Genomic DNA, 27,981 nt, shown 5'->3' on the forward strand with positions numbered 1-27,981 from the left:
CCGCGCACTGCCATCAAACTCCCAGTATCCAGCGACTTAAAACAGGTGAAGAAGGTGGGAGAGAAACACCAGGAAGGGGGGGACTGGGGAAGAAAAATAAGGACACAGCCAAACACAAAATTACTTTTCCTTCCAATGTCCTCGGATTAGCTGTAATTGCAGGCTGGACACACCGAATCCCACAGCCTGGAGGCTAGCTCAAAAAGAGAGAGAAAGTCTATAAGCTCTAATGTCGCATCAAGGAGAGTTCTTCGAGAGGGGCTTAGAAACGGTTTGGGATTTTTTTTCTTTTCCTTTTTTAAAGGGGCGGATAGTGTTTAACTTAATCTTAGCTCTTTTTTTAAGGATAGGGTGGAGGGTTTGGGGAGGGGACTGGTTGGTGAGAATGAGAGAGAGAGAGAGAGAGAGAGAGAGAGAGAGAGAGGGAGAGTGGGGGGGTGAGGGAGGGGGACACTTTGTACCCTGCCACAGTGAAATCAGAGCTATTTTCTTCCCAGTTTGAAAGCTTAAACCATTTAAACAAAGATCATTTCTGAGGGAAATGTCAGTCTTTTGGAATTGAGACTAATGCATCACCCCCACCACACCCACACACCCACAGCTCACCCTCCAATCTGCATACCCCCCCAACACAAAAGCACACACACACACTAATAACTAGGAAACCTTACCTTAAAACAGTTCACGTACACTCAGACACACACATAAGCAGAGAGAGGGAGAGGAAGATAGAGAGAGAGAGAGATAGAGAGAGAGAGAGAGAGAGAGATAGAGAGAGATAGAGAGAGAGAGAGAGAGAGAGAGAGAGAGAGAGAGAGAGAGAGAGAGAGAGAGCTTTTTGTAATCCAGGTAGAGTTACCGAATTAACATGAGTCACTTTAGAATGGACCGTGTTGTTCTATATTAACTGAGCAAGGTTCCCATTGCAATACACAGAGAGCGAGAGAGATAGAGAGTAAGGGAAAAAACAGACCTCATTTCCATAGATTGTGGTTTGATTGCATCAGTTTTCAGTGGAGGGAATCGGCAGGTGAATCCCTTACTGATAAGGCTTGGGAAGAGATAGGAGCAGAGATGACTTTTGTTGGCGGGACAGTGGGGCTGTAACAGGAGAGGGGGGAACTGTGTGTGTGAAACTGTGCGAGCACTCAGAGCCTTTTTTCTCTACCTGCTGCAAACCTCAGCGAACTTTACAGTATCTCCTCTATTGACAGAGAAGAGCTTCTCAATAGGTTATTCTATTACAGGTCCACATCAGGTCCTGCCAATTCAAAATACCCTGATGGGCTCAGTCAAAGGGTTCCCCAGGGGCACCTCAGTAGCAGTCATGCACCAAGACATTGCGCAAGTGCAAGTTAGGCCCTGGCTGCCCCTCAGCTCCACCAACATCCTGTGCAATCTCAAATTGTCACCATTACATTAGCTGGAGGCTTCAAGGAAAGGTGGGGCTGGGCTCCAACACTCCCTGCACTGACAGCTATGACCATATCTATATCCATATCCATCACTGAGACTAAGAACAACGTGTGAAGCAATGCTGTGCTAGCGATAACAGTTTAAAGATAGCAAAGCAGAGAGAGGGTACTTGGGATGTAAAGGAACAGTGTCATATTGCAGGAGCTGCCAGCAGAATCAGACTACAATTTATTATTATTGATATTGATTTTACTATTTATCTGTCTAGCTTTATCTAAGGCAGCAGTTCTGCCTATAATATTCAAGCATAAGCCACTGTAATCCTTATCCTCATTTGCAGTATGTCTGCTACACTGTAAATCATATATGAAAAGAACAAATATCATACCTGTTTTACCCTTTTACCAGTGGGTCTGTACAGCACATCTCCATACAGACTCATTTAAAACCCAATGCTACTGTTCAGCTTATGAACCCGGGCTCTCACTAACTCTGCACTAAAACTTTGCTGTAAATGTGTTCTTTCCATCTGTCCTAAGGGAGAGGGTGCCCTGCCTGTTAATATCAATAGGGAGAGCAACCAACAACATATCAGGACCTGTTCAGAGACTCATTATCACTGATCCTCAACAAAGCGCTACAGTGTCTTACTGACAAGCGCCAGGGAAGCTGGGATTCTGTGGGAAAAGGTCAGAGTGTCTCCTTGCAGCCGAGAGGAAGCTGTGCGCTCTCGTCTCAATCCACTGCTCCCATCTGACCCCCTCTGGCTACAGCTCATCCTTCCCCACATAACAGCCAGCTGGTTCCCAGGCCTTCAACCTGTAGCAGGCAATCAATCCACCTCCTTCCCAGCTCCTGCTTCTCCTGCCCCCTAACCTCGATCCCCTGCCCTCGAGTTTGTCTCATCTCAGAAGCAGCCTGGACCCCGGTCCACATTCTTGTCCCCTGTCGGTGGTGCATATTCCTGTAATCCAAGATGTCTGTGAGAGAAGATCCCTGCCCTGTGTGGGACAATAGTCTCACTTCAAGCATTGCCAGCTCCGTCTCTCCCAACACCACTGCGCGTCCCAGTGCAGATTTGCGAGCGCTGGGTAAGGGCACGCATGGTGAAGGGACAGTGGCGTCTTGCACACAGCCACCCACTGCCGGCTGCCAGCGGCGCACATTTTGCTTCAGGTGCTACTCTGCATTCGATGGCGTTTGCATCCTTTTTGCCATGAGGGGTGCTGGAAGACACTGTGCTGCTGGTAAAGGATCTGAAAAGTTACAACAGAAGTCGCAGAAGTGACTCCCCTGTGGAATCCTGGTCATACTTAGCACTTTTCCACCGACATGGTGCCGGTGCTGGTGCTCGGCCGGCTAAACTTTTTACGAACTGCCCTGCATTTCCACCAGTTTGAGAACTGAACGCTTATGTAACTGGATTTAGGCGTTCCCAAGGAACGAGAAACACATGGCAACCATAGCCACCACCATGGTGGGTTACGTCCTTTATTTGCAAGCTTTACTACTGGCTTTGAAAATCTATTTAACCATCCAAATAACTCATCATCATCAAACCGCTGTAACACGTCTTTGCACGAAATAAGGATGCCATCTTCTTAATGCTGCTGTCATCTGCAAACTCCTAACTAGTTAGGGCACCTTGTAAGGACCATATTGTTACTAAAGTGTTGCTCTCTTTGACAGACCACTGTTTGCTGCTCATTTTTCATCAAGACTCTCCTCAGTGCTCACATCTCTTTTTTTTTTAAATGGTGGTTGAACTCAAGCAAATAACTTTTGGTGGTGCTGACATTATAGCGCCCCCCCCGGCCCCTGACATCATGGGTTTCTTGGTTCCAGACCAGCAAGTTTATAGTGCCGGCATGGAGCCACTTTTGCCGTCCGAGAACCATTTGTTTTTTTGCAGTCGAAAAGCGGGTAACGGTTACAGTTCAGGCACCAGAACCATGTCGGTGGAAAAGCACTAACTGTGACCGGTATTGGCCCATTAGCTCGTCTGTATACAGGAAATGAGATCAGACTTATATAGCATATCATGAAATAAAGTGGTGTGTGTGTTGCATGTGTATATACATATGCTTTTACAGGTCTAGATGTATAGGTGTCATCATCCATTTACACACCTCAATGGACATGACCCATTTGACTAAAATACTACAGAAGAAAGAATTATCGGGTAGAAAATCTTAATCATTTATTTTCTAGTGGAATTTCTACAATTGTGATTTTATACATTTAATCGGCAGTGAATTCCAAGAAACTTCAGATGTCCACTGAGCAATGTAAACGTCTGCTGCCAACTGGATTAGGATCAAGGCATGCGGCCTATGTCCACATCTGTGCGTGCAGCGAGCCCTATGCAGCCGGTGACAGAACAAGAACACACTGAGTCAGGGGGTTTAAAATCTTCAAACTCTGTAAGGTTTTAATAAATCAACAGTTTACAACAAGGACTGACGAGAGACTGGGCTGGGAGCCGGGCTCTCCGAGATACGCTCCCCCAGAGCTGCCTGGGCACTGTCCAAACCTGGGTCCAGCCACAGTGCACCCTCACTCCACACTTTCTGGATTGTCTGGAACGGGGCCTGTGAGCAGGTCTGCAGTTTGGCCCTATAGCGATGCTCGAACACCGCAGGAAATTTGGAAAGCCCAATTCCACCTCCTTTCTGCTCCCCTCTGTTAGTGAAGGTGCCTGGGGTTTAATTAAAGGATTTTTTTTTATTGACAGGCGTACAATAAAAAACACGTGTGTCAAAAGGAATCCCGACAGTGCTGAGCTACAAGAGATGCCCTGCTCTCTCTCGAGTTCGGTGATAATGGTTTCTTTGGCTAAGGGTTGTGCGGGAGGCCACGTGACTGCGGCTGGACTCTCGAGGTGTTTGCTCCGAGTTTTGGCAACTGGGTTTAGCGCTTGAAACTAAATGGGCCATGCCGCCCAGAGCTCGTTTCCAAGGCCAAGACAGAAATGGCGGGTGGTGGAGGGAGAGAAATGGATGGCCTCATCAGTATGGGCGCATTGGTTTGGCCATCAAAGGAGCAGAGACAGAGGAGGGGGGGGTGTATACTCTGGCGCCCAGGCTAGTCTCCGCCTCTTCCCAAGATGCCTTTGTGCTGTAGATGTCAACACCAAGACCCTCTCGCCCACTCGTCCTCAAATCCAAAATGCACTCTTTACAATACACCCAGATCAGAAATACTTTAAATCAGACATCATCAACATAACTTATATACTTCATCTTTTGTTTTCCATATAGATTTATATACCTTTATTATATACTCTTCCATCAGCAACATGTGGGAGACCCTGCCGGCCTTACAGCAGCCTGTCAGACATCGATAGTGAGTGAAGATGGCTTCTTATCATATATTCCTATTGCAGATATAGGTTTAAGAGGGTAACTGGAGTTTTAGTCTGCAGCATGCTGGGAAGAAGCACAATCTGTGAAGCTACTGATGTCCTTCTTGTTCAAAAACGCTCCAGGTGGGGAAAGGTCTGTAATTAGGGCTCCAGGGATTTTTCTGCATTTAGGTTTGATCCATCTACCTGCTTTTACACAGCATCTGAACACACAGGAGAAAGCCATTGATCTCCACAGTGGAATGACTGCATATTTGATTGATTAGCTTAATTAGCTGTTGATCAAGCAGAGAGAGAGCTTCATCATCCCTTGCGTACAGCACGCACTACTAATACAAGACTTTAAGATGAACTGCCGCATGGAAAAGCAGTAGGCGTTTCCAAGATTGTGGGACTCAGATCTGTGAAGGCAGGGAGATCGGATCACGACCACATAACAAAATCTGGAAGTGTCAACTTGAAGTTCACTTGGTCTTTCAGTCATTGATGAAAAGTGAAATTCACTCCTTCTTTTCTTGTGCCTACTTTTCACACCAGTGTACATATACATAACTCATAAAAAATAAAATAGAAGAAAAGAAAGAAAGTTGTATACAATAGCTTTTCGATGTACAGTACAAACCCAGTGGGCAGGCAGGGGAGGCTGTGTGAGGCCAAAGTGATTTTCAAGTGTAAGACTCACATGCCTGCAGATTTAAGGTACAGTGTCATGGGGCGACTGGAAAGGAAGCCCCCGACGCTGCCCTGGCTAGCACGCCATGGGGCACAGTGCATCAAACGGCTCGCAGTGTGCAACCAGACATGAAGAGTGGGAGTGGAGGGGGTTGGGGGAGGATTGAGAAAAACACCAACCAAAAAACTAAGGAAAAAAAAAAAATACAACAAAATTCATTTCACATTTGGATTCTGATTTACACACTTTGCTACCAGCTTCATAATAATGGCAGGAGGGAATAAAATACAAAAAATAGGAAAACGACACCATTCATTATGATCCAGGGCAGGCAGAGACGCACACCCCTGTCCCACTGACACACAGCTCCCGCACTAGTCAATCGTGCAACCACTCCGCTGCTTGCCTTCAGTCAGCCTGGCTTGAAAGTTGTCCACTGAGAAGGGTAGAGACCCGAGAGCCTGCAGGGAACGTGATCCTGTGAGACTCTGGAACCTCTGGAACCCACAGGCTGTTTGTCTTTCCATGTTCTGCAGAAACGGTCCTCCAAGGAGAAAGATGCGCCCTTACACGCTCGGAAAGGCTCTCCTCCCTGGTCCCAAGTCTCATTGTGCACTCTCCCAGGGATCTGTCTACTATTCGGTTGCTTGTCCTTTGCCCCATGGACTCACTATTTAAACTCAGAGCCCTGAGTCACAGTGCGGTAGTGAAAGCGGGGAAGGCCGAGCTCTGAAGCCCACAGACACCCGAGCCAGGCAGGTACGGCAGGCAGGGGAACTCACTCACATTCAGGTCTGGTTGAAAGCAGGGACACACGCATGCACCCGCACACACTAACACACACACACACACACACACACACACACACACAAGCTGGAGGACTGGAGAGACGCAAGACATGAAACAGCAGGGCAAAGCAGACACCTTAGTAAAAAGGACAGTGCAGAGGAAGAACAAAATGAGTTTTGACACTAACTGGTCAGGCGTTTCCTAGTACAGAGGGCACCTGAAGTCACAAAATTCAATACTCGTCTATGCTAGCTAGCTAGGTTAATTCTAAGTCCATGCCATTGCTTCTTTGTGCACAGCTGCCACAGTGCTCTGTGCACTTAGAGGCCTGGACTGGTCCCCCTCCCACAACGTATGTCAGAACATCCGATGTCTACACCAGGCAACTCCGCAGTAAAGGCAAGCAGAATATGACACAATTATAGCAGAACAGACTCCCTGTCTCACCAGACACACCTGGAAATGAACACCTGCAGTCCTGTGAAGTCACACTAATGGGACCCAGGTTAACACAGCTGCAATTCAGGAAAAGCGAACTACATAATTAACACAAGACACTGTACACTGCACAACTGTCCTTAAAATTCACTACCTATCTTACCTTATTTGGGAAAAAAAGACTCTCAATGCCTTTGACATTATACTTCCAGAGATGTTATTACACTGCACATAAGTCCTTACAATACCTGATGACTTATCTTTGAGGACAGTTCTTGCTTCTTTGGGCAATAATATCAAAGGTATGCTTTCAGTTCTCAGAAATGTATATTTTTATTTCCCTTCGCAGAGCATTCGGGAAAGTTCCAGCATTTTTTTTAGCAAACAAATATGTCTATTTATTTTACAAGAGCTACTTAGCGGGGGGGGGGGGGTTGGGGTAAGCTCCCTTACTCTTTTCTATATAGAAAATTACATTTACCCCATCGCTGATTATACATGGAGGTAACTGTGTATACAATTCATTCTAGTAAAATAATAAATGGCTCCCTTAGCTTAGCAGAAGCCTTTAGGGGTTGAACTTTAGCATCAGTCACAGTAGTCCTGCTGTAGAGTCACTGACTATAGAATAGGACCTGGAACAGAGGTCTCATGTGAAGGACAACCTGAAGTGAAGGACCAATACAGGACATTGCTGTCCAATGACTCTTTCAGGGGGACACACAGCAAGTTGGGGCTTGAACCAGGAACCCATTGGTACCAAAACCATTGCCGTAACCACTGGGACTTACGGCTTAAAAACCAAGACTTGAGTTACCTTTAAAACACAATACCATGACAGCGGGGCGACCACCTGCACCACCTTTTGGAAGGATATGAAAAAAACAACACCTGACAGATGCAGCTCTGACAAATCAAGCACGCGCAGTTGTGTGGGGCCTTGCAGTTTGCCTGAAGTTTAATTCACCACAGAGGTGAGGGCACAAAGCACATGGTTGCTGGACAGACTGGACAGGATCCTTGGATCACTTTGTTATTAGTGGACACCAAATGAGCATGATGGGTCAAATGGCCTCCTCTTGTTATGTTATGTTGGGTGGCAAAGCGCAGGAAGTCAGCAGTAGCTGGGAAACAAGCTCAGAGACTGACCAATCACAGTATGGTCTCGCTGCCACTCAGGACACAGGTCACCTAGGCAGCTACTGGATGGAATTCTCAAAGATCGTAAAGGGCTGTGAAGTTTGAACTCTAAACTGATCTTTTCTTTATATTTATTCTACTTATCCAACCTGTACAGTAGGAATAGACAACATTGGTTGAACAGTGTTCACATTCCGTCCACTTGAGCTCTTGCCTGCCCAGTTTAAGCTGACGAGGGGCAGCCCAGGTTAGGAAGGTTTAACCCACGCAGTTCACAGCCCTGTCTCTCTCTCTCTCTCTCTCTCTCTCTCAGTTGAGCCCCCAGCAACCAGCATGTTAAGTGAGCAATGAAGCTGTGCCTTTGACTGTGGCGCTAAAGGGGGAAGGTCAGGGCTGTTAAAGGTTGACTGCTGTGTTAAGTCCTTCTCCGCCTGGCTCCCACTGTTCCCAAGAGGCACACCTCTATTCACCTCAAGCCAGACGGCAAGCGAACCAGGAGCAACCTGAACCCCCCAGCTCAGCACAAACCTGCACCCCCCCTTCCCTTCCCTCCATAGGCCCAGCAAAGACAGACAGGGCCTGGCAGGAATGGGTCACACAGGATGCTGAAGCATGAAAACGAACACATTGCTGCCTTTCTAAGAAAGCCCAGGGGCCTCGTTCTTGATCTTAGGATTTTCAACTCTTTTTTTTTTGTTTCCTTCCCAGATCCAAGCATTCTTCTCAAAGCAGGCCGACCAAATACACCTCAGATCTTTCTTTCTTAAAAGCGTCTCATATTCTCCGTCTTCTAGAGACGACGTGCTTCCATTTCCTTTCATTTCTTTTTTCACCCTTCCCTAAAATAAAAATCCCGGTTTTAAGGAAAAAAAGAGTCTGCAGGAACTCTGCATGTGGTGATGGGTAAGAATAAAACAGGGCTCACGGTTGGGACTCTTCTGTGATTCTTCATTAAAGACCAGTCCCAGATACTATTAGTACCAGGAGCCAGTTGCATAAAACTAAATTAGACTAGTCTTAATTTGACAGTTAGTCTAGTCTAATGAAAGTTAGTCAGTTGGATACAAATTAAGACTACCACTTAGCCTGAAAAGTTGGCCTCCTCACCTCGAGGCTAATTGAGAATTTAAGTCTATCTTCCCATTGACACTAATGGCCTGAGATTATTTAAACACTGTCACTGATAGCTGACAGTTGAAGCCCACCGGCAATCCCCCAGAATGCATTGCATGATTGACTAAGTAAGACCAGTCTAAGGAAAGACTTTATCATGCAACAGCTTTAACCGAGTGTCTATTGTTAGTATGACTTATAATTATACTAAGACAAAGACTAAATTTATGCAACCGGCCCCAGGAACTACCAGGAAGAAGGGCCGCTGTACATCTACCAACACCATGACACACCCTATCACAAAGCTAGGAGTGGAGCACAGTGGGTTCAGGGAGAACAGGACAGCTGAACATTGTTTACATACAGAACACCTCTGAGATGACCTGGACCAGCACGCAGAGACCCAGCACTGGATGTGTTTTATGGCGAGATTCCTGAAACACAGCCCATCACCCCAGGTGTGCAATGAAGGGAGCTTGTAGAAAAATACATTAAATGCATTTCTTGACCTTGCTCAGAGTGCAGACTTTAATCCCTTAGCTAGTTAGAACACATCTGGAGCAGCAAATTGGGAAAGAGGTGGGGCCAGGATTTCAGCCGTCACTAAAGCCCAGGGAACGGTACATTATGAACTGCTGTCTCTCAGTCTAGGTCCGTTTCCCCAGCGGTTTACGGTAACAAAGCATGTCCGTAAGTCATCTTTCTTAAACAAGGTGTATCATACACTCAGTGTGGGTCAGGACCTACAGGTGATCAGAGATTCTTGTAGCAGGCCTATTGGTAAACGTGGGGAGCAGACGGCTGGAGAAATAACATACTGGCACAGAGTCCATGCAAGGCCTCACATCCTCTATCTGGGCCATCCTCCCAGCAGCCCCAACACTTCTTTAGCTTTTCATTCCCCCAGGTTTATAACCCAAGAGCCTCGCTGCCTTTCCCAATCGAGCAGTAAAAAAACAACTCCAATGACAATGTCAAATGCTCCATTTCTGGACTCTCAAAGTATCGTTGGACACTCTCACAGTGTCAGGGACAGCGATGGAGGGTTACACTAAAAGGGATCAGACCGTGCGAAGCATCCCAACTGGCCTGATCCTTGTTAGTTTAATCCAGTCTACGCCCCTGTTATGCCTCCTATTCTATTCTAGTGCAAGTTAACCAGTTACATTTAGAGTCCGGCGACTGATCTGTGGTGTAAAACATCCTGCAGTCAGACCACACTGGCTACATTCACTAATGCAGCTACAAGAATGATTATGTGAGGTCATAATGGGGCACTAGGCACACAGTACAGCACAATACAGTGCAGTGCAGAGTACAGTACAGTACAAGACAGTACAGTAAGCCCGTCCAATACTACTCCTTCTGTGGTATAACCCCAAGTCTTTTTCAGATTAAATGCAGAAGCTCCAGTAAACAGTATCTCACTTTGAGCATCACTGGGGCATTCAAAAGTGCCCTCTGATTTCCCCCAAATCAGCCAGCTTTCTCAGACTGCAGCTAAACAAGACAGGTGTCCCATACAGAGCAGCAAATAAAAGCAAACAGGAAGTAAACAGTGTTCTCCAGGAGTGGTCCCGGAGAGACAAAAGAAAACCGAAAGTGTGTTTGTGTGTGTGAGTGCGTGCGTGCTGTGTGGCCTTGAAGACAAGAAAGCGGAGTAGGCGCATTACATTGCAAGAAACATAAAATACAAGGTAAAAACAAAAACGACTTGAAGGAGAGAAGCGAGTCTGAAGAGAGGCTGTAATTTCCTGATTGGTGCGTCTCAATCACACGGACGGAGTGGGCGGGGTTGGGGGGCAGGACTCGGGGGGCAGAGGTTGCAGGGTGCAGGGGGGTAGTGGGGGCTGGGATGGTAGAGAGGAAAGCAAAGGGTGGAGGGAAGTGGGGGAAGAGGAGGAAAGAGGTGTGGACTGTAGCTTGTCTCGTGTGCCCCCCTCCCCGCCACCATTACTCCCCGGCACTCCTCCCCCTGCATCAGGGGGAGCGTCCGGCCGTCACTTGGATTTGGGCACCACCAGGATCTCGTCGCCGTCTCGGATGCTGTAGGAGTGCAGCGCCCGCGAGCTATACTTCATCTCCTCGGGCCCGAAGGCGCAGGCCACGTCCTTGTCGATGTAGTACAGGCGCATGTTGCCCGTGGATAGCTGCACCACCCTCCGCAGCTGCTTCTTCAGCTCGGCCACCGTCTGGTCCAGCCGGATGCTCACCAGCTCCACCTTGTCCTCGCAGTGCACCTCCACCTTGGCATGGCAGCGTGGCCGCAAGTCGATGTCCGCCAGCGGGGCCAGCTTCCCGTACTTCGTCACCAAACAGTGATACCTGGTGGAGGGGGGGATGTCCGAGACATTAAACAGGACAATCCTTCAATCAAACAATCTTCATTTAATATAGTGCCCCTCGCAAAGTCTCTTGCTATACAGAGGATGCACTGAGGTACAACGTAATGGATATGTGAGGGGAAAGAAACAAAAAACTCCAGAGGGAGTAAAAAAATCTCTGGTGTGTCCAAGGCCAGCAGCTTCACTGTCTGTAGGGAGAAAATTAGCTTTACAGTCAATGTCAGCTTTACAGCATTAATAACTCTAAGACTATTCCCTCAATCGCTGTATCTGATTCTTTCTAGGCGTCTCTTTTCTGCAAATCCCTACTGGGACAATTGGGAACAAAGGTCTGGGAGCTCCAGAGACACCTGACCTTGGACACGTAACAGGTTTGACTTTGAGATCACTTAGCATGAGCAGCAGAGCACTTGGCAAACGCAGGACTGAAACAAATACTGTCACGGTGGCTAACTCGATTTCCCAGCTGAGGGACATACTTTGTCACTCAACTGCATTTTGTACTTTTAAAAAGCATGCGGCTGGACCAGGAAGGTCTCAAAGAAGGGAATCCAGATGAATTCCTCGTCTCAAAGTAACGTCACAGCCAGGTGAATCTCTCAAGATGCACTGGGGGCCGTATACCCACTACATGTAAGAGAAGAACACTGGGAACAGTATCCTAGTTTCCTATTAGCACACTGGTCCCAGCCTAGATTGTGATGGGATTTAATTCAAAATACTGTGTGATCAAGGAAAATGTAACTTTAATGCGAGAGCCACTGTGACATCATAAACAAGGTCCAGAGAGCGACCCTGGGTTGCTTATTGCATGTGGCCCATTAGATGTACAGACGCGAACATGTTTAGAACAATGAACGTGCCCTCACCAACCTTAGTTTTACCGACAGAGATGAGAGGAGCTGTTTTCACCCAGCACACATGCATAACAGCGACATTGCAGTGCCAAAAGAAAATCCAAATCAAAACTGGACCGGAAGTTTAACCGCAAAGCTTTGCACACTGGGAACTTTTGCAGCCTACACAATCTCCAGCTCCACCCGACGAGGAGGGATGTCGGCGTGAGAAAGCAGGTATCCCCCGGGGACAGCAAGGAGATAACATAGGGGAGCAGCAAGGGAGGGTAGATTACATACGGCCTAAGAGAACGAACTACAGTCTACGAACTATAGAGAATGAGCTGAGAGCAAGGGCAAAGCAAAGCTGTGCACTGAGCTACAGTACAGCCTCTCTCAACAAGACAATAGCCCCAGGCCTGAAAAGTTCAAAAAGGCTGACACCATATTTAAACTCCCCATCTCTATATCGTTTCTGCTTTTCATTTCTTGAAAAAGTATCACTAAAGAACCACCTGCCTTGGTAGGCTTCACAGTGATATGTCCTGGAGTCGTTTCTGATATGCTGAAGATGAGTTTCAGGTGGCGTATGAGTAAGCGCACCTGTTTCGGTTAAGCCTACATGCATGTGTGGTGTTTCTGCATCAGTCCAAAACTGCACTTAAGTACTTAAATCCAGCCGTCTTGTGATATGTTCCATTCAGGTCACATGACGAAGCAAACCGGCCCTGAAAGAGGAGAACTGCCTTCTCATTTCAGGTTTAATTCCAAGCATCGATCACATTAAGGTTTAGCAATGCGACCACTGGTGCACATGCCAAATGGAGTTCCACCCCCCCACCCGAGTCATTGACGTTGCACACACTGGGCTCCAAAAATCCCCAAAACAAAGGAAGTGGACGATTCCCCCTCGTTTAGCATATCTGACTGACGCACCACAGTTCAGCTGAGCACCTGCACCCCCTCCGACACACACACACACAATTTCCCTTCTCTCTGTCCTAAAAGGAACTTTACCAATGTCATAATTAGAGCTAGACAATTCGTACAAATATCCCTAAAAAGGATGGCAGCTTTGGTTACAACTGACCGTTCTCCTGCTTTGAGGGCATTCCCTGTCAGTGTTCTGCACTGCAGACCAGTTTTACACCATGCAAACAAAATGGCAGCACCTGTATGACGCTGTGCATATAAAAAATTGCATAGTGGTTCTTGTAAATTGTATAAGCCACCCTGTAGTGTGGAACCTGCTAGTCTCCACAGTGCCTACACCCCATCTGGGTGGAAGCCAGTGGCTGTGGCTGTCTGTGTCCTGAACCTGAACCCACACCCACCTGCCTTCCCCACACACCCTTACAGACCGATCACCCGGCCCCGGTTTCATCCGCCTTCCGTCGGCCTCACCTGTTCTCCCGTCGGCCTGCTCTCATCTTTCCCGCTGCTCTTTAATTTCGCTCACTCTAAGTTTATTTCCAATCACTTACCCCCCCCAAGCCCGACCCCTCGACCCCCCTACCAAGTTCTCTGCCAAAATAAAACTGCACAACACCGTTTTCTAACAAAATTCACCCCTGCCCGCCCCTCTCCCTCTCCTCTTAAAGAAAATAAATCAAGTTGAGTCCAGCCAGCCCCCAAACGGTAGGCTAAGGTTACTCAAAGGGAGAAGTCTTTTCTTTGAGAGAGGGGGGGGGAAAAAGGGGACGGGGCATCAAACAATTGCTTTGTTAGCCCGCCGAACAAAGGAGAGTCCAGCCCAAGTGTCTGTAGCAAGGCTGCCCAGCTCTGATGTGGGAGGGGGAGGACAAGTACGGCCAGCTAAAGGGTGCAGAAAGGGGATAGCCATCTCCTCTGTACCCCAGCCCCTCCTCTCCCACCTCCCTTGCCTGGGAAACTGGCACAGGGTCAGGGCCAGGTGAATGCAGTGGGAAAGGAGGGAGCCCAAGACGCCAGGAGAAGACTGGCCTATGCCCCCGGGCTGCATTTTGCTTAGTGCCCAGGCTCCCTGCCACCAGAGCTATGCACAGGGGGCGGGGGGGGTTGACCCGGCAAACCCCTGGGGAATGGGGCCCTGGCGCCATCGAACCTCCGTGCAGAAAATGAGGAGCTGGGACTGAGAGGGAGGGGAGTGTGAGAAAGGGAGAGAGAGGGAGAGAGAGAGAGAGAGATGTGACCATCTCCCTGACCTGACGAGAAGGATGAGGATGGGGTATGAAGGTCAAACCTACTAAATCAATATGTCTTACGTAAGGCGTAATAAATACAATACATCATGATTCTTTTATATTACTTGGTCATGTCTCAGCTCTCAGCACCCCTGGGGTGTTGGTCATGATCTTAACATTAGCCCAATAACTCCTTGTCAGACAAAAAGGCTCAAATCAAGAAGGTGACGAAATCAACACAGTTTGACGAGTCCAGACTAACTCTTGTCAAATGACTGGACCCGACTTCATCAGAACCACACACTGATACTATCACAAGACATATGCAGACTGAAGTACCACACATACGCAGACTGAAGTGTGTGTGTGTTGTGTGTGTTTCTGTGCGCTTAGACACTACGCAACAGTCAGAACCTAAGAACAGCTGCAGTCGAAATAGACTGATGGAAATCAAGGATGGAGAGATATTCTGACAGGACTGCTGCAAACTGGGGTCCGTTTAAATCCTGGCTTTCCCAAAATGGTGCCATGGGACCCTGACGGTAATTGTGGCCCCACACACGTGCTTTAGCTGTCAATCATCTCGCCACTGGAGGGATTAGTATAGTTTTACTAATTACTAATCTCTAATATTTTTACTTGTAAAAAATGTTGCTTTGCCTTAACAGATGTACTTATACTGTTTAATATTATTATGTGTGTAACCTTTTTATGTTCCCCCAAGACAGGAACAAATGTATTGATGAACACCGGTAATGTCAAGGCAGATTAACACACTATATATTGGTAACTGGCAAGCAAAGGGGTCAGGAGCAGGTCACTGAAACCTCAAGACTTGTCCGCAAGAGCCCAAAGAAAGGGGATGTTGAGCTTAGTCAGGACTGGCCCAACAAAGCCTTTCCACTGGACATACTGATTGCTGATGGGTGTGTTTCCCTGCATAAAGTCTTGTCTAAAGGACTGGACTCATCTCTTGAAAAATGATCACTAAAGAACCACCTGCCTCGGTAGGCTTCACAGTGATATGTCCTGGAGTCGTTTCTGATATGCTGAAGATGAGTTTCAGGTGGCGTATGAGTAAGCACACCTGTTTTGGTTGAGCCTACATGCATGTGTGGTGTTTCTGCATCAGTCCAAAACTGCACTTAAGCACTTAAATCCAGCCGTCTTGTGATATGTTCTATTCAGGTCACATGACGAAGAAAACCGGCCCTGAAAGAGAACTGCCCTCTCATTTCAGGTTTAATTCCAAGCATCGATCACATTAAGGTTTAGCAATGCGACCACTGGTGCACGTGCCAAATGGATCCAGAGTTTTTTTTCATTGACACTGGGCTCCAAAAATCCCCAAACCGAAGGAAGTGGACGATTCCCCTTCGTTTAGCATATCCGACTGACGCACCACAGTTCAGCTGAGCACCTGCACCCCCTCCAACACACACCCAAACACAGTTTCCCTTCTCTCTGTCCAAAAAGGCACTTTACCGATGTCATAATTAGAGCTAAACAATTCGTACAAATATCCCTAAAAAGGGGGGGTGGGGGGGGGCAGCTTTGGTTACAACTGGAAAAGAGGTAAAGTGCTCCATCCCCCTTAAAAAAAAACAGAAAGAGAGAAGCAAAAAAAAAAAATCTAACTGCCATCTCGTGTATCGGCTTTCCGATCAGAGCTGTGCTCACAAAGACGCCATTGAGCGCCCAGAGACTGGGCACATTGTGTCCCAAAGGTTAGATTCCCCTGGCAGAGACTGCGCTCCGCCGCGAAACCCCTTCTCCGCATTCTCCCGAGGTTAAGCGGAATGTGCCTGACTTGGAGCACGCTCCGTTTCCCAGCAAGGACCCCCCCCCCCCCCACACACACCCACTGACGGCCCCAATACCTTTGCTGAGAACTGCGCCTCAGTGCTCACAAATACGACACCGGATCCACCCTTGAGCAGCCTTATCGCTTTCAGGTTGAGTCACGAGCTGTCTGCTTTCTCTTTCTCTTATCTTTCTTTTTTTCATTTTAATAAACATGATATATACCTACTAATTCATACTTAGATACCTCATACCGCACATGTGTCACGGGCTAACCTGGCCCGACACGACTGGCTGCCCGAGGCCTGTGTCTAAGGCTCAGTGTGGAGACCACCCTGATCGCAGGCCTCTCTCAATCCTCACAATACACCGCATTGCGGGAGACCAGGAGTGGGAATCGAAAACGCCTTGTACCTGTTTATTGATCTATTATTGTCATATTTCATAAGTGCCTCAGCAGTCATGGGAAAAAGGCACCAAGTCATCCTGGTGAATATATGGGGGTGTGGGAGAAGGAGGAGAAGATGGACTAGGAGAAGGAGAAGGAGAAGAAACAAAATATCTTACATGGTAAAAACCCAGCAGGTAGCATGAATCCAGGCAAGTGTCCAAGCAATCCAAGCAAAATATCTTTCACTTTAACAAATTGGCCTGAATGCCTGATCACCCCGGTGGACGGCCGCTCTGCTGATACTGTAAGACTGTAACACTACTTGCAGGGCAATGCAGGAGAAATGAGGTATGACATCCAGCTTGGGCTGCAATGCAAAAGACCTGCCCTGCCTATGATTGTTATCCCCTGAGGTTCTGTAACATCGTGGGAAAAACCCATCCTGCAGCCACATCCCAGCCAACACCCCAGAGCCTGCTCTGGGAGAAGGAAACTCAAGACACTGGGTTATTCCCAAGCAATCGCCGTGTTCTACAAGAACAGACCCGAGAGAGAGATACCACATCCACCCCCAGCAAACCCAACGCTCCCAACGCAAAGATCAGACCAAAAAACGAATGAATAGAGAAGCCAAGACCCCCTCAGTGCTTTGGAGGACTGAGGCACAGAGGGTCAGAGGTGATGACTGCACCCAGAGGCCAAGACCCCAGGGCTGCTGAGAGCTGTGGCACAGAACCCAGACCTCAATTCCAACTTGAATGCAAGACGTGATGTTTCTAAAGACTGAGAGGACGAAGGGAAGAGCCACAGCAGTGTAGTGGGAGCGTGTGCGGGTGCGTGGGCCAAGCCCCCTACCTGTAAGGCAGCTGCTCTTCAGGGTAGTCCAGGTGATAGCGGATGAAAAAGCGCTCAGCGTCCTCTCTCTCCCCGTCAGTCACCACGCTGCCATTCAGCATTGACACAGAAGGCAACCTGCAGCACACATGCACACACACACGCACCCAGACATACAGTGTGGTCAGGACTACAGACACAGCTGAAGAGAGGCCTACGAATACAAATGTACACCTCTTGTTCAAAAACAAACCCTGACTCTGCAACTGCATCAGGCCTGCACAATGCCCTCTCCTCGCAGGACAACAGTGCCGCACAAAATGACGTGGGGAGCGTTTCAGAGAGGCACAGAAAGACACTGACGGACAATGACCAGGGCTGGTAATTCAAGACTAGCTGCAAGGAGAGTGCCTTGATTAATGAGCACAATGGGCAGAGGCTGAGGAACGTGATTAACTGGCAGCCAATTGCTGACAGACCCCGAATCCCACGCTCAGGGGACGGACTCACCAGGAGAGTCCAGTTTAACTCATTTCTGCCCCACAGAGCTGATCAAGCAGGCCAATCTATTGCAGTCATCGGTCCTTCTATACCCCTCCCAGAAACCCCCCCACGCTCAACAGAGGATCGATTTGGGCTGCATTGTCATATCGCAAGGTCTTCGCTACACTGATCTCTCCAAGTCCTCCCTGAAAGCCTGCAATGTCTCCCCTCTAAGAGTGAATGTTCATGTCATTTCATTGCATCATTCCACTAACTTGCGACGGATCAAAGTGAATTATTAAGGCTACATACAGGCAAGACAGGCATCTGTATATAATGGCTTGTGCGTTTCACAAATTAAAAACAACAACACAAAAGATATGATAACAGCTACATAATAGCAGAAACATTTAGTGGAAATTACTAACGGTGTATTATAATAATTTGTATTATTATGTGACAAACACAACCAAATGGTTATCTGGAAGCAAGTAAGTGCTATTCTCTATCTGCGCGGGTACAAGGGTGTGTGGCGGGGGCGGCGGGTCACTCACTGTGCAATGATGAGGCTCCGGCGCTCCGTGTTGGTGTAGGTTTGCAGTAGGGGGATTCCTTGGAGCCTCACCTCCTCCAGCTTCGGGAAGAAGTTCAGTTTCTCAATGTCTTCCCAGCTATTCAAACCTGACACAGACACACAAGGACAGAGAGAAACACAGTGAGAGACAGAGATAAATGGGCACACAGACACAGAGAGAGACACAATGAGAGACAGAGACACGGGCACACGGACAGAGAGAGAGACACGGTGAGAGACAGAGAGACACAGACACAGAGAGAGACACGGTGAGATATAGAGAGAGACAGAGAGACACAGACATACAGACACAGAGGGAGACATGGTGAGATACAGAGAGAGACACACAGACACACAGTAACCAGTAACCACACAGAAAGTGCATTTAGAGAAGCACGTACAACAGCACTTATTGCGTTTCATAGTCAGCAGATAATGTTTATTTTTGACTCTACAATACATACTGAAGTCAGCTGCAGGATGAGGAGGCCGGTACAGAAAAACTTTGCTATATGATTTAGTGTAACATATTATTATATCAGTAATATTTTCACATATAAATATTATAAACATTCATGCAAAATGTGGTCTTTTTACAAAAAAAACATCTTATATATGTATATAGAATAAATGACTCCTGAGACAGCAGACAAATCCAGAAGTCTTTTCCCAAAAAGCATTTCAAAGCTGCAGAACAGGCCTCTCCTTGGCTTTACGTGATATAGCTGCATTAGTCCATTAGACAGACAATGAAAGCAGTACTGTGCCTCTATGACGCAGTGTCTAGTGCAGACAGAAAAGTTGGTCATTTTAATGCAATTTGTTACATTTTGCAACTTTTCTAGTTCGGATCCGTTGTGGAAGGAAAGTGGTAACCATTTTGAGTCCGTGGATAAACTGGAAGTGCTACAGTAACTCTAATACACATGTAATGCCTAACACACTTACCCTAGCTTTACCAAAATCAGGCCCATGGAGCATAAATATGAAGCTTTCTTTCTGCCTTGAAGGTTTTATTACATATTGTGGATGAATACCGCCCCCCCCACACTGCCCCCAGAGCCCTATAGACGGAAGTCACATAGGGGCTGAATGGGACATTTGCCGTCCCCTCATCCAACCGGAACGTGTCCTCTTGGCGTTATCAGATCTAAGCTCAGCTGAGGTGCAGCTATATTGGGTAATTAACTTCCTCCTGGGACTGCATAGCGGCTTAATGGACAGATTAAAAAAAAAAGAGGAGGACAAAACCCGGCTCTGAGCTCCAGGGATAGATATAGTGTTTCAACAAAGTCGCCCATTATTGCGCAGCAGGAAAGGGCAGTGGGAGCCGGAATTGCTACAGTTTCAGCAATCAGCCTCCTTTCACTCTCTCTCTCTCTCACTCTCTCTCAGGGATGGCAGGAACATCAGCAACTATCAGCTGACATAGACCTGAACCGGTCAAGCTTGGCTGTGTTACCAGATTACAGTAATGCGGGACACTAGTACTACGTAAGGCTAGATGTGGTTCACAGGGAGCAGGGGTAGGGCGCCTCCTGCTGGGCCCCCCGCTGAACTGCAGTCTCAAACCGAGCTCGGCAAATGGGACTGTTTGGGTTAAATAGATAGACAGATCAAAAGATAGATAGATAGATACTGTTGTGCACAGTGCTGTGATGTCTGGTGCTCTACTGTACAGTGTTGTAGCGTACTGCTCTTATACTGCAGTCCACTGTACGGTGCACTCAATGCAAAGGTTGGCCTGAAGTGAAGCCAGAGGAGCAGGTACCTGAGTTGTGCAGGTTGATGGAGCGCAGGCAGGGGAAGAGTCTGCACAGCGTGTCCCCCGAGTCCTGGATGGAAGTGAGGTTGTTGTTGGCCAGGACCAGGTTTTCCAGACTGGGGAAGAGTACCCCGAATTTGCGCACCTCGTTCCAGTCTTGCAGGTTGTTGTCGGTGATGTGGAGCAGGCGCAGGGAGGGGCAGGGCGCCGCGGAGGGGGACACCGTCTCGTACTCGTTAAGGCACAGGAACAGCTGCTCCAGCCTGCAGACACAGACACGCGCATACACACACACAAACATACACACACACAGTCACTGAGCTGTAGCACAACTGTCAATACACTTACCCGGTTATTCAACACAAACAGGCCAATTACCCCTTTCTGACTGTTTAGTGTCCATTGCCCATTTTCAGGTATGCCTAGCGGAGGGATTACAAAGAGCCAGGAAGTAGTTCCAGTCAAACAGGAGTAAGGATATGACACTTTTCATACCCCCAGCAACTGGAACCCAGCAGGCAATTTATTCTCTTTGTTTCCACTTACGCTTTGATCGATCACTAATTGAAAAATGGCGCTCTGGCCACCGAGCAAACTGGACACCACAGTCACTCTTCTGGTGAACATGAAAGAATTCTGAAAGATAATTTTGCTGGAGTGTTGCTCCATGTAACAGGGGGTGGGGGGGCGGGAGTGGAATGCAGAAAAAGCATTAAGGACTGAAAAGAGATTAGGGACCGAAGAGAGAAGACACTGCAATACAAATTACATCCAATAGAGATAGAGAGAGAGAGATTAACAGATAGAAAGATAGATAGATAGATAGATAGATAGATAGATAGATAGATAGATAGATAGATAGATAGATAAATAGATAGATATAGGATAACCAGGGCCGAGCTAAAAGACCCCGCGTGTTGGAGGCGGTGGGGGCAGCGTCAGGGCAGCAGGGTGAGACTCACTCTGGGATCTGGTGGGTGAAGGTGTGCACGGTGTCCCAGGAGACCCGCGTATTGTTGAGGACGAGCCGCCGCACCCTGACGAAGGCCTCTGCGCAGCTGAGGTCCAGAGCCACCTCGCTCAGGGGGTTGGAGCTCAGGTTCAGGAAGTCCAGGTTGGGGATGTTGGACACGATCTTACCGATCTTGGAGAGAGAAGAGGGAGAGACAAGGGCAGTGTGAAACTGGGTCCTCTCTGCGATCGGGACACACCACGACGCGTGCGTGCGTGTGTGTGTGTGGGTGTGTGCGTGTGTGTCCAGCTCACTGACCTCATGCCAGTCCTGCAGCTTGTTGTCCGACAGGTCCAGCTCCACCACGTGAGCACAGAAGGCTGCAATCTCGCCCTGATCACCTGCGCTGCTGATCCCACACTTGTTTAGCACCAGCACACTGGGCAGGTTCAGGCGGTCTGGGGCAGAAACACGCAGCAGTCATCACCCGCCCCTGGACTCTCTCTCTCTTTTTCATGTTTTTTATTCTAGGAGCTCTAAAACTAGCCTATAGGAAAAAGATCCCCTTCCCTTCCCTCCCTTCCCCTACCCATCAGGCCTCCTCCTGAGACTCCCCTCACCTTTCATGGGCGAGCCCTGTGGCCCGGCCGGCACCACCACGCCGATCCCCGGCCCGCGGCGGTAGGGGAAGTTCTCGGGGCTGTACTTCTCGCTGAGCACCTGCATGAAGGTGCGTCCCTCTACCACCGCCTCTGTCGCCCCCTCCCACATGGCCTCGCCGTCTGCTGGGCCACAGCGGCAAAAGAGCCAAACACTCATAGAGGTTAGGCAGGGAGGGCTGTCCGAGACGAGACACAGTTAGAGACCACAAGCAGGCTGTCCCGCCTCCTCTACACACACACCCCCTGCGGCGAACGCACACCTCTCTGGCCCATCCATCCTGCCTCCATAGACGTCAAGCCCCCCAATACAACACTCTCACATGCATTTATCCCAAGATCACCATATCGCAACAGATAATCAATGCAGGAAGGAAGGGAAACCCTGAGGCAGTTGCTTTCGTTTTCTCAGAATCCAGCAATAAATTATCTAGGTGACTCCTGTGTGGTTTTGTGGCCCTGATGAGCCACCGTAACTGCTCTCTGTAGAACCAGCTCTGAACATTCTGAACCGTTGTTTCAGCAGCTGCTCCTGATTGGACCTCCTACCTGCCAAATACACTAAAAAGGTTGTTTTTTTTCCAGCTCTTTGCTGCAGCAGCAATACACTTAAAAAAGAGACAACGCTGCCTTAGAAACTTAAGGGAAAAAAAAGAAAGCAACGCATTGCTCTGACATTAATCCCCCTGAGAGAGACAAAGAGAAAGAAAAGGACACGTCTGACAGAGCTCTGTACGGGGGCAGGGGCCTGGACATCTGGGGCTCAGAGTAAAGGGTGTCTCTATTCAAAATATGTCTCAATAATAACATCTCGCTCAAAACAATTTGGCATGGTTCGCGTGGGTTCTTCTCACAAGCATCATTAATAAGCACGCCTGGCTGCTCTTTCTCAGTATATGAACTCCTCTCCAGCAGTCTACAACAGACACCCCCACACACAGCTCCAGGCTCGCGTTCCTGTCTCAGAGCTGTCCTGGGCTGGTGGTGGAGTAACACGGTATAAATAGCCAGCTTAAAGTTAGACCCAGGGTGCCAAGACACAGGAAGGGGCAGGGCGGTAACCACAGCTGCTGCTGCTCCTACGCCTTATCGGCAGAGCGCACAGTGCGTGTTGACAGGGATCTCGGGGGCCCGTGATTGGCGCTCACTGTGCGTTTCAATGCACACGGCTGCACAGGAGGCAGGAGCTGCGGGGGGCCGAGACAGTCTGCGCCAACCAAACAGACTCTCCCCATACAGAGTAGCACTTCAGTTGGGTGCTGACTATCTCATCTGTGCACTGTCCCCCCCACACACACTGTATTAAATAATGGGAATTCAGATCCGGAGAACGAGAGAGAAGGAGAGAGAGAGAGGGAAAGAGAGAGAGGGAGAGAAAATAAATCAGGTTTTGATCCCCATGCAAATGCACCCTCTGGAGTCTCTCTCCACCTGTGCTCCTCTCACCTGTGACTGCGGCTGCCTCCTTCTCCCCCGATCCACTCTCAGGGCCCTCCCCAGCGAGCCTGAAAGGACAGGACAGGGACGGTACGGCCAACAGGGAGATTCCCTTCCAGCCGACTCGTGGGATCGCCAGGAACAGCACCGCAGCAGGAACGCACAGACGCTGCCCCCCTCGCCCTTCTGCGGCAGCTTCTCGATCCGTCCCCTCAGGCAGAGGCTGTTCCGTGCACCCGTGCGCCTCGGTGAACTGTAACGCAGGAAGCAAGGAACGTTTCAGGGATCTCGGAGCTGAGACAGAGGGTGCACACAAGAGTGCCGATCCCTCTCGTGCTCCTGCACCCCGGCCAGGGCTGTTGCAAAGGCATTTGAGGGTCTATGGCCTCTCTGCTGATTCAGACACCAATCAAACCACCGGGCTGTTGCTCTCCCCTGACTAGGGCAGGTTCAAGACACCCCCCACTCTTTACAGTGCACTCTTACCCTATGACTGGATGGCACAGAGAGGTGAGGACTTCTGCCCTGTGCTCTAGCTAGCCCCTTCAGAAGTGTGTGTTGGGGGGGTTCCTCACAAGAGAAGTCAGTAGTCTGTGGCTGTCGGAGTGTGTGCGTATTCCTGAGCGCGTCGGTCTCTGTACTATTGTGTGACTTGTTTTTTTCCTACTTGTTGTGTGTCTCTCTCATTTTACAGCCAAACAGTGTGCACTGTGATGTGTAGAGGAGTTATAGTGACATAAATTAACTTAATAATAATAATAATAATAATACTAATAATAATATATTATAATGCTTCACTGGAAGGAGAAGGAGGAGAAGGAAAAAACACAGCCTTTCACCAGCAGTTCAGGCACTGTCCTACCGTGTAACCCTGCTCCGGCTATCCCCAGGTGCAAAGTGGTGTCCTCAGTTGTGGCCTGCAAGTCAGAACATGTCCACAGTCAGCCCACACCAGCGAGTGGGAAAAGGAAACAGACTTTGACTTCAAAAACAACCAACACACAATTTACACCCACACATTCCTGCCCAGAAGGAGGTCCTGCTCAATGGGAGGTTAAGGTTAATCAATACAGCACAAGCCAATCAAATAACTGTGAAAGTAGTAGAGAAGAGCTGGGAGGGCCTTGTGCTCTTCCCTGATACATAATTCCCCAACTTCCGAGTGCTTTTTTTAGTGTTTGAATCATGGGCCATGCATCCTTGCCATTCCAACAAACAACAAAAAAAGAGCAATAGGAATCCTTGGACTGTTCTGGAATGGTGCACGGCAGCTTATGCAACCCTGAAATGACTCCCTGCTCCCGCGGGAAACCAGATCAAAAAGGGAAAGAGGAGATGACAAGTTGTAAGTCATCTCAGCCCTTTTTGGACCGTTTGTGGGTACGAAACCCTAGAAGAGAGACATCACACGGGAGCTACGGATCCCTCGAGGTGTTCAGGCCTATCGGTTTCAGCCCGCGGGGGACCCTGGCGCGGTTTCTCTCGGTTCTGTCGCTGGCAGTCTGAGCGCTTGCCACGGCCCGTCTGTCAGCAGCGCTCTTCCCTTTCCTCCTCTGAGTGCGGGCCAGAGCACCGGTGCCGGTGCTGACAGGAGGCCATCAGAGGCCCTTGTGAAGTCTAATTGCACAGGTGTCGGTGCAGAAGAGTCTCTGTGTGCAGAGCCACTCACAGCGCAGCGCCGTTTGTGAGACGCTGCTGTCTGCTTTGTACTCGAGGCGTCGAGTGCTGTAGCGGTTTTTCACGTCTCATTGCTTTGCTGTAACACTGCAAAACGGTTGTAATTGAAAATTCTTGGTGAGAGCACGGAGTAATGTTTGTACTGCGTTGTAAAGCACAGTTGTACTTTTGAACCTGAGAAAGGTATCAGACGACAGATAAACACTGTGATGAAATTCAAAGCTTTCTATTCCTTTTGAACTTTTTGGTTTTGTTTTGTTTAACCAGACTCCTGTGTCCTACCAGCCTAGTGAGTCACCTTTTCACAGGGGAATAATGTACTTTTCCTAGAGTACTGACACACACTTGGAGCTGTATAATCTTCCAGGGACCAGCTGTTGATATGCAAACCCCCCGGAACAAAAGGACGATTTCCTAACAAACAATTGCCATGGCAACTATTTGCTCTCCCTGGGGCCTCTCGGTTGCTATGGAAACTTAGTTTTAAGCTGAGTGGCTCTGAAACTTCCCAGTGAAACAAAAATAAGTGTGCATGGGTAGACACACACTCACAAAAACACACTGTGGGAAAGACCGCTGACATTTTGGATGAAGGTGTCCAACAAATTACAACAATAGCAAAAACAATAATTATAATATTAATTGTCATCATCATCATCAATCATGGGGGGTTGCCATCAGAGGGCAGGGTTTGGTGCAGAATTGTTTTCTGATTGTTTTGTATATTGTATTGCTTTCTTTAAACAATACAAAAATTAAAAATACTACTACTAATAGTAATAATCTGCATTTGGTGTTAAAGTGTAATCCATCCCTCTAAGAGGCGGATTCTTCACGTGACCGGGGCAGCCGTCTAAACAATGAGCACAAGCAGCCTTTAGAGACGGCGCACTCTCTCTCTCCACGCCCCCCACCTGGGAGACAGAGGTGGTGACATGCGACGCAGATGTGCCGTGCTGTCTGCAGGCTGGCCGGCCTGTGTTCCCGCCGGACTGGATGGTTGGGTTCTGGGTCAGTCAGGGTGCATGATGGGATACCACCCCAGGCTCACACTGTCACTGGGTAGTGTGGTTATGTAATGCATACTGGTCAGTGGAAAGCAGGCAAGGTTATGTAAGAGAGTGGCACCGGCACTTTGTGGTACAATAGCCACTCGCTCTCCCCTTTGCTAGCAGGGACAGGGAAGATTGTGTATGTCCTCCAAATTACATCCATTATATTTGACTGACAACTTTATCCAATGCAACTCATGTGGAACAACACATTTTTAAAATGTTATTTGTGCTGGTCTTTGAAATGAGAGAGAGAGAGAGAGGTCTGTATTGTAACAACGGTCAACGGAAACTCTTTGCGCTTCTTGAAAATACAGAGCAATAAAGCACTGGCCAAACATGGCTCCATCATAACCAGTCCCATTACATCACTTTGCAGCAGCACTCATATTATTTAAGAAGGCTTAATATTAAACAGGTATTTCACTTTCGGTACGGCTATGATAACTGCACCCACGTGGAAATATCACTTTCAGTTCAGGTCTTTGGGATAATCGTTTTAAAACGGTGGATTGGATTTCAACATTTATATGAACTTTTTTGTGTTTTTTAAGGATACACACACTGTATTTTCGAATGCTGGTAATTTGCATGTATTGCAGGCCTGCGCATTGTGTGATACACGTCTGTTCATTCAATCACTGCCTTTCTGTATTTGTTGTTTGCATTCGTGACTAACGGGCTTCACGCTTAAACAGTTTACACACTCAGACGAATTGATTGCGTGGAGAAAAAACTGGTGTCTGTGTTTCTGTGCTGGAGCTGCTCAGTGCACCTTTTGCAGGACACTGAACAAGAGCGCTGATCGCAGTAAGCGCATCTAAATACTACACACAGGTCGCGCTGTTGTGGCGCAGATGTCCGCAGTTCTGCGCGGCTCCACCAATGGGATCGGCGGGATTCTGCAGATCTGCGCAGAACTGCGGACATCTGCGCTACAATAATCGACCACAATACACCCGGCATACTTATCAGGAGCTGAGCGACACAGTACAGGCATGAAGTACGCGCAAACCCTGCGCACACAGTAATGACTAACGCACCTGTGCGCACAGCCGAGGCGGCGCAGGTGAGGGCTGCCCCTGCTCTCCCCCGACCCGGACTGCAGCGCAATGACCCGCTGGCTGCACAACTGTAACTGCACTGCCTTATAACGGGGTCACCCTGGCAGCTGCCCCGTCGGCCCGCTCTCGCCTTCACACGCCCGGGGTGCGGCAATCTCGCACAGAAATAGATGTAATGATGCACACTCACCCACCCCCCCTTCTTTAGCAGACTGGGGTTCTTGTTATTGTTGATCCAGCTGTCAGAGCGACCCCCCTCATGCCGGAAGTGACGCAGCACACAGACGCGGGCAGCCGCACACAGCGAGGGGCGGGGCCTGCAGCGGAAGCCGGCAGACCCAGGCAGCCAGTGGAGACGTGATTGGCTGCGCCTGATGTCACTCAAGCAGGAATTGGCCCGCCCCGACGCCACTCAAACGCGGAAGTGGCCGCTCTTGCGCCAGTGCTGCTGGGGGGCGAGCAGAGGTTGTCAGGTTAGACTTTGGGGGTGTTTTCATGTTTGTAGCCCTCAGATGAGCTGTTACTGAACAGAGCAGGGCCAGACGAGGCAAAAGTGAACTGGCAAGTTGTTATTTTCCTGTCGAGGGGGCGGGGACAATGGGGTCGGGAGCAGCCAATCGGACGGTGCGAAAGTAAGAGCTGACAGTAGCGCCACAGCGTGTCGTCACAGCCATTGCCGCTTACGTACAGCACACGTTTTGCTTAAAAAAACTAAAAACAAAACCTGTCCTCACTACAGGTTGAATTTTAAAAAATGCAAAATCATTTGGCAGTACCTTACTGGCATCTTAACGTAAGCGTCTCGTCTGTTTGGCCTTACACGACCTCGACCTCGGAAACTCAAAAAGGCAAGGGGATTCAAATAGATGTATTTATGTATATATACTAGTCAAACAGAGCTGCTGTCTCTGTATTCAGTATATCATGCACAATGCGCAAAACCGAACAGTGCATTGCTCTTGCATTCCTGTTAAGTAACCCACCTTTTTTAATATTGCGAGCACTTTTAATTAT

At 48.5% G+C, this 27,981-nt stretch overlaps 1 protein-coding gene across 2 annotated transcripts; it reads right to left on the minus strand.

The window, feature by feature from the left end:
* Window positions 1-3,820: 3,820 nt before the first annotated feature.
* LOC136754699 (tubulin-specific chaperone cofactor E-like protein) lies at window positions 3,821-27,359 on the minus strand. 2 transcript variants are annotated; one of them, XM_066710770.1, is made up of 10 exons: window positions 27,158-27,359; window positions 24,037-24,091; window positions 23,184-23,427; window positions 21,699-21,860; window positions 21,397-21,536; window positions 21,089-21,270; window positions 20,133-20,389; window positions 18,342-18,468; window positions 17,326-17,442; window positions 3,821-11,258 (listed from the first exon to the last, which is right to left on the minus strand). In XM_066710770.1, the coding sequence occupies exons 4-10, from the start codon at window positions 21,847-21,849 to the stop codon at window positions 10,934-10,936; spliced, it is 1,299 nt and encodes a 432-aa protein (XP_066566867.1). In that variant the 5' UTR covers window positions 21,850-21,860; window positions 23,184-23,427; window positions 24,037-24,091; window positions 27,158-27,359; the 3' UTR covers window positions 3,821-10,933. The 2 variants fall into 2 exon arrangements, with proteins under 2 accessions (XP_066566867.1, XP_066566857.1); XM_066710760.1 differs by having other exon boundaries at window positions 21,699-21,916.
* Window positions 27,360-27,981: the final 622 nt, after the last annotated feature.

This window comes from Amia ocellicauda, chromosome 1 (assembly GCF_036373705.1).
Source record: "Amia ocellicauda isolate fAmiCal2 chromosome 1, fAmiCal2.hap1, whole genome shotgun sequence".
NCBI lineage: Eukaryota > Metazoa > Chordata > Actinopteri > Amiiformes > Amiidae > Amia > Amia ocellicauda.

Excerpts from the sequence above, each read along its gene's own strand:
- LOC136754699 (XM_066710760.1), bottom strand. The coding sequence starts at position 21,897 with ATGAGTGTTTGGCTCTTTTGCCGCTGTGGCCCAGCAGACGGCGAGGCC. Across the intron at positions 21,537-21,698 it reads ACAGGGCTCGCCCATGAAAG|ACCGCCTGAACCTGCCCAGT; the intron begins GTGAGGGGAGTC and ends TTTCTGCCCCAG. Across the intron at positions 21,271-21,396 it reads AGCTGCAGGACTGGCATGAG|ATCGGTAAGATCGTGTCCAA; the intron begins GTCAGTGAGCTG and ends TCTCTCTCCAAG.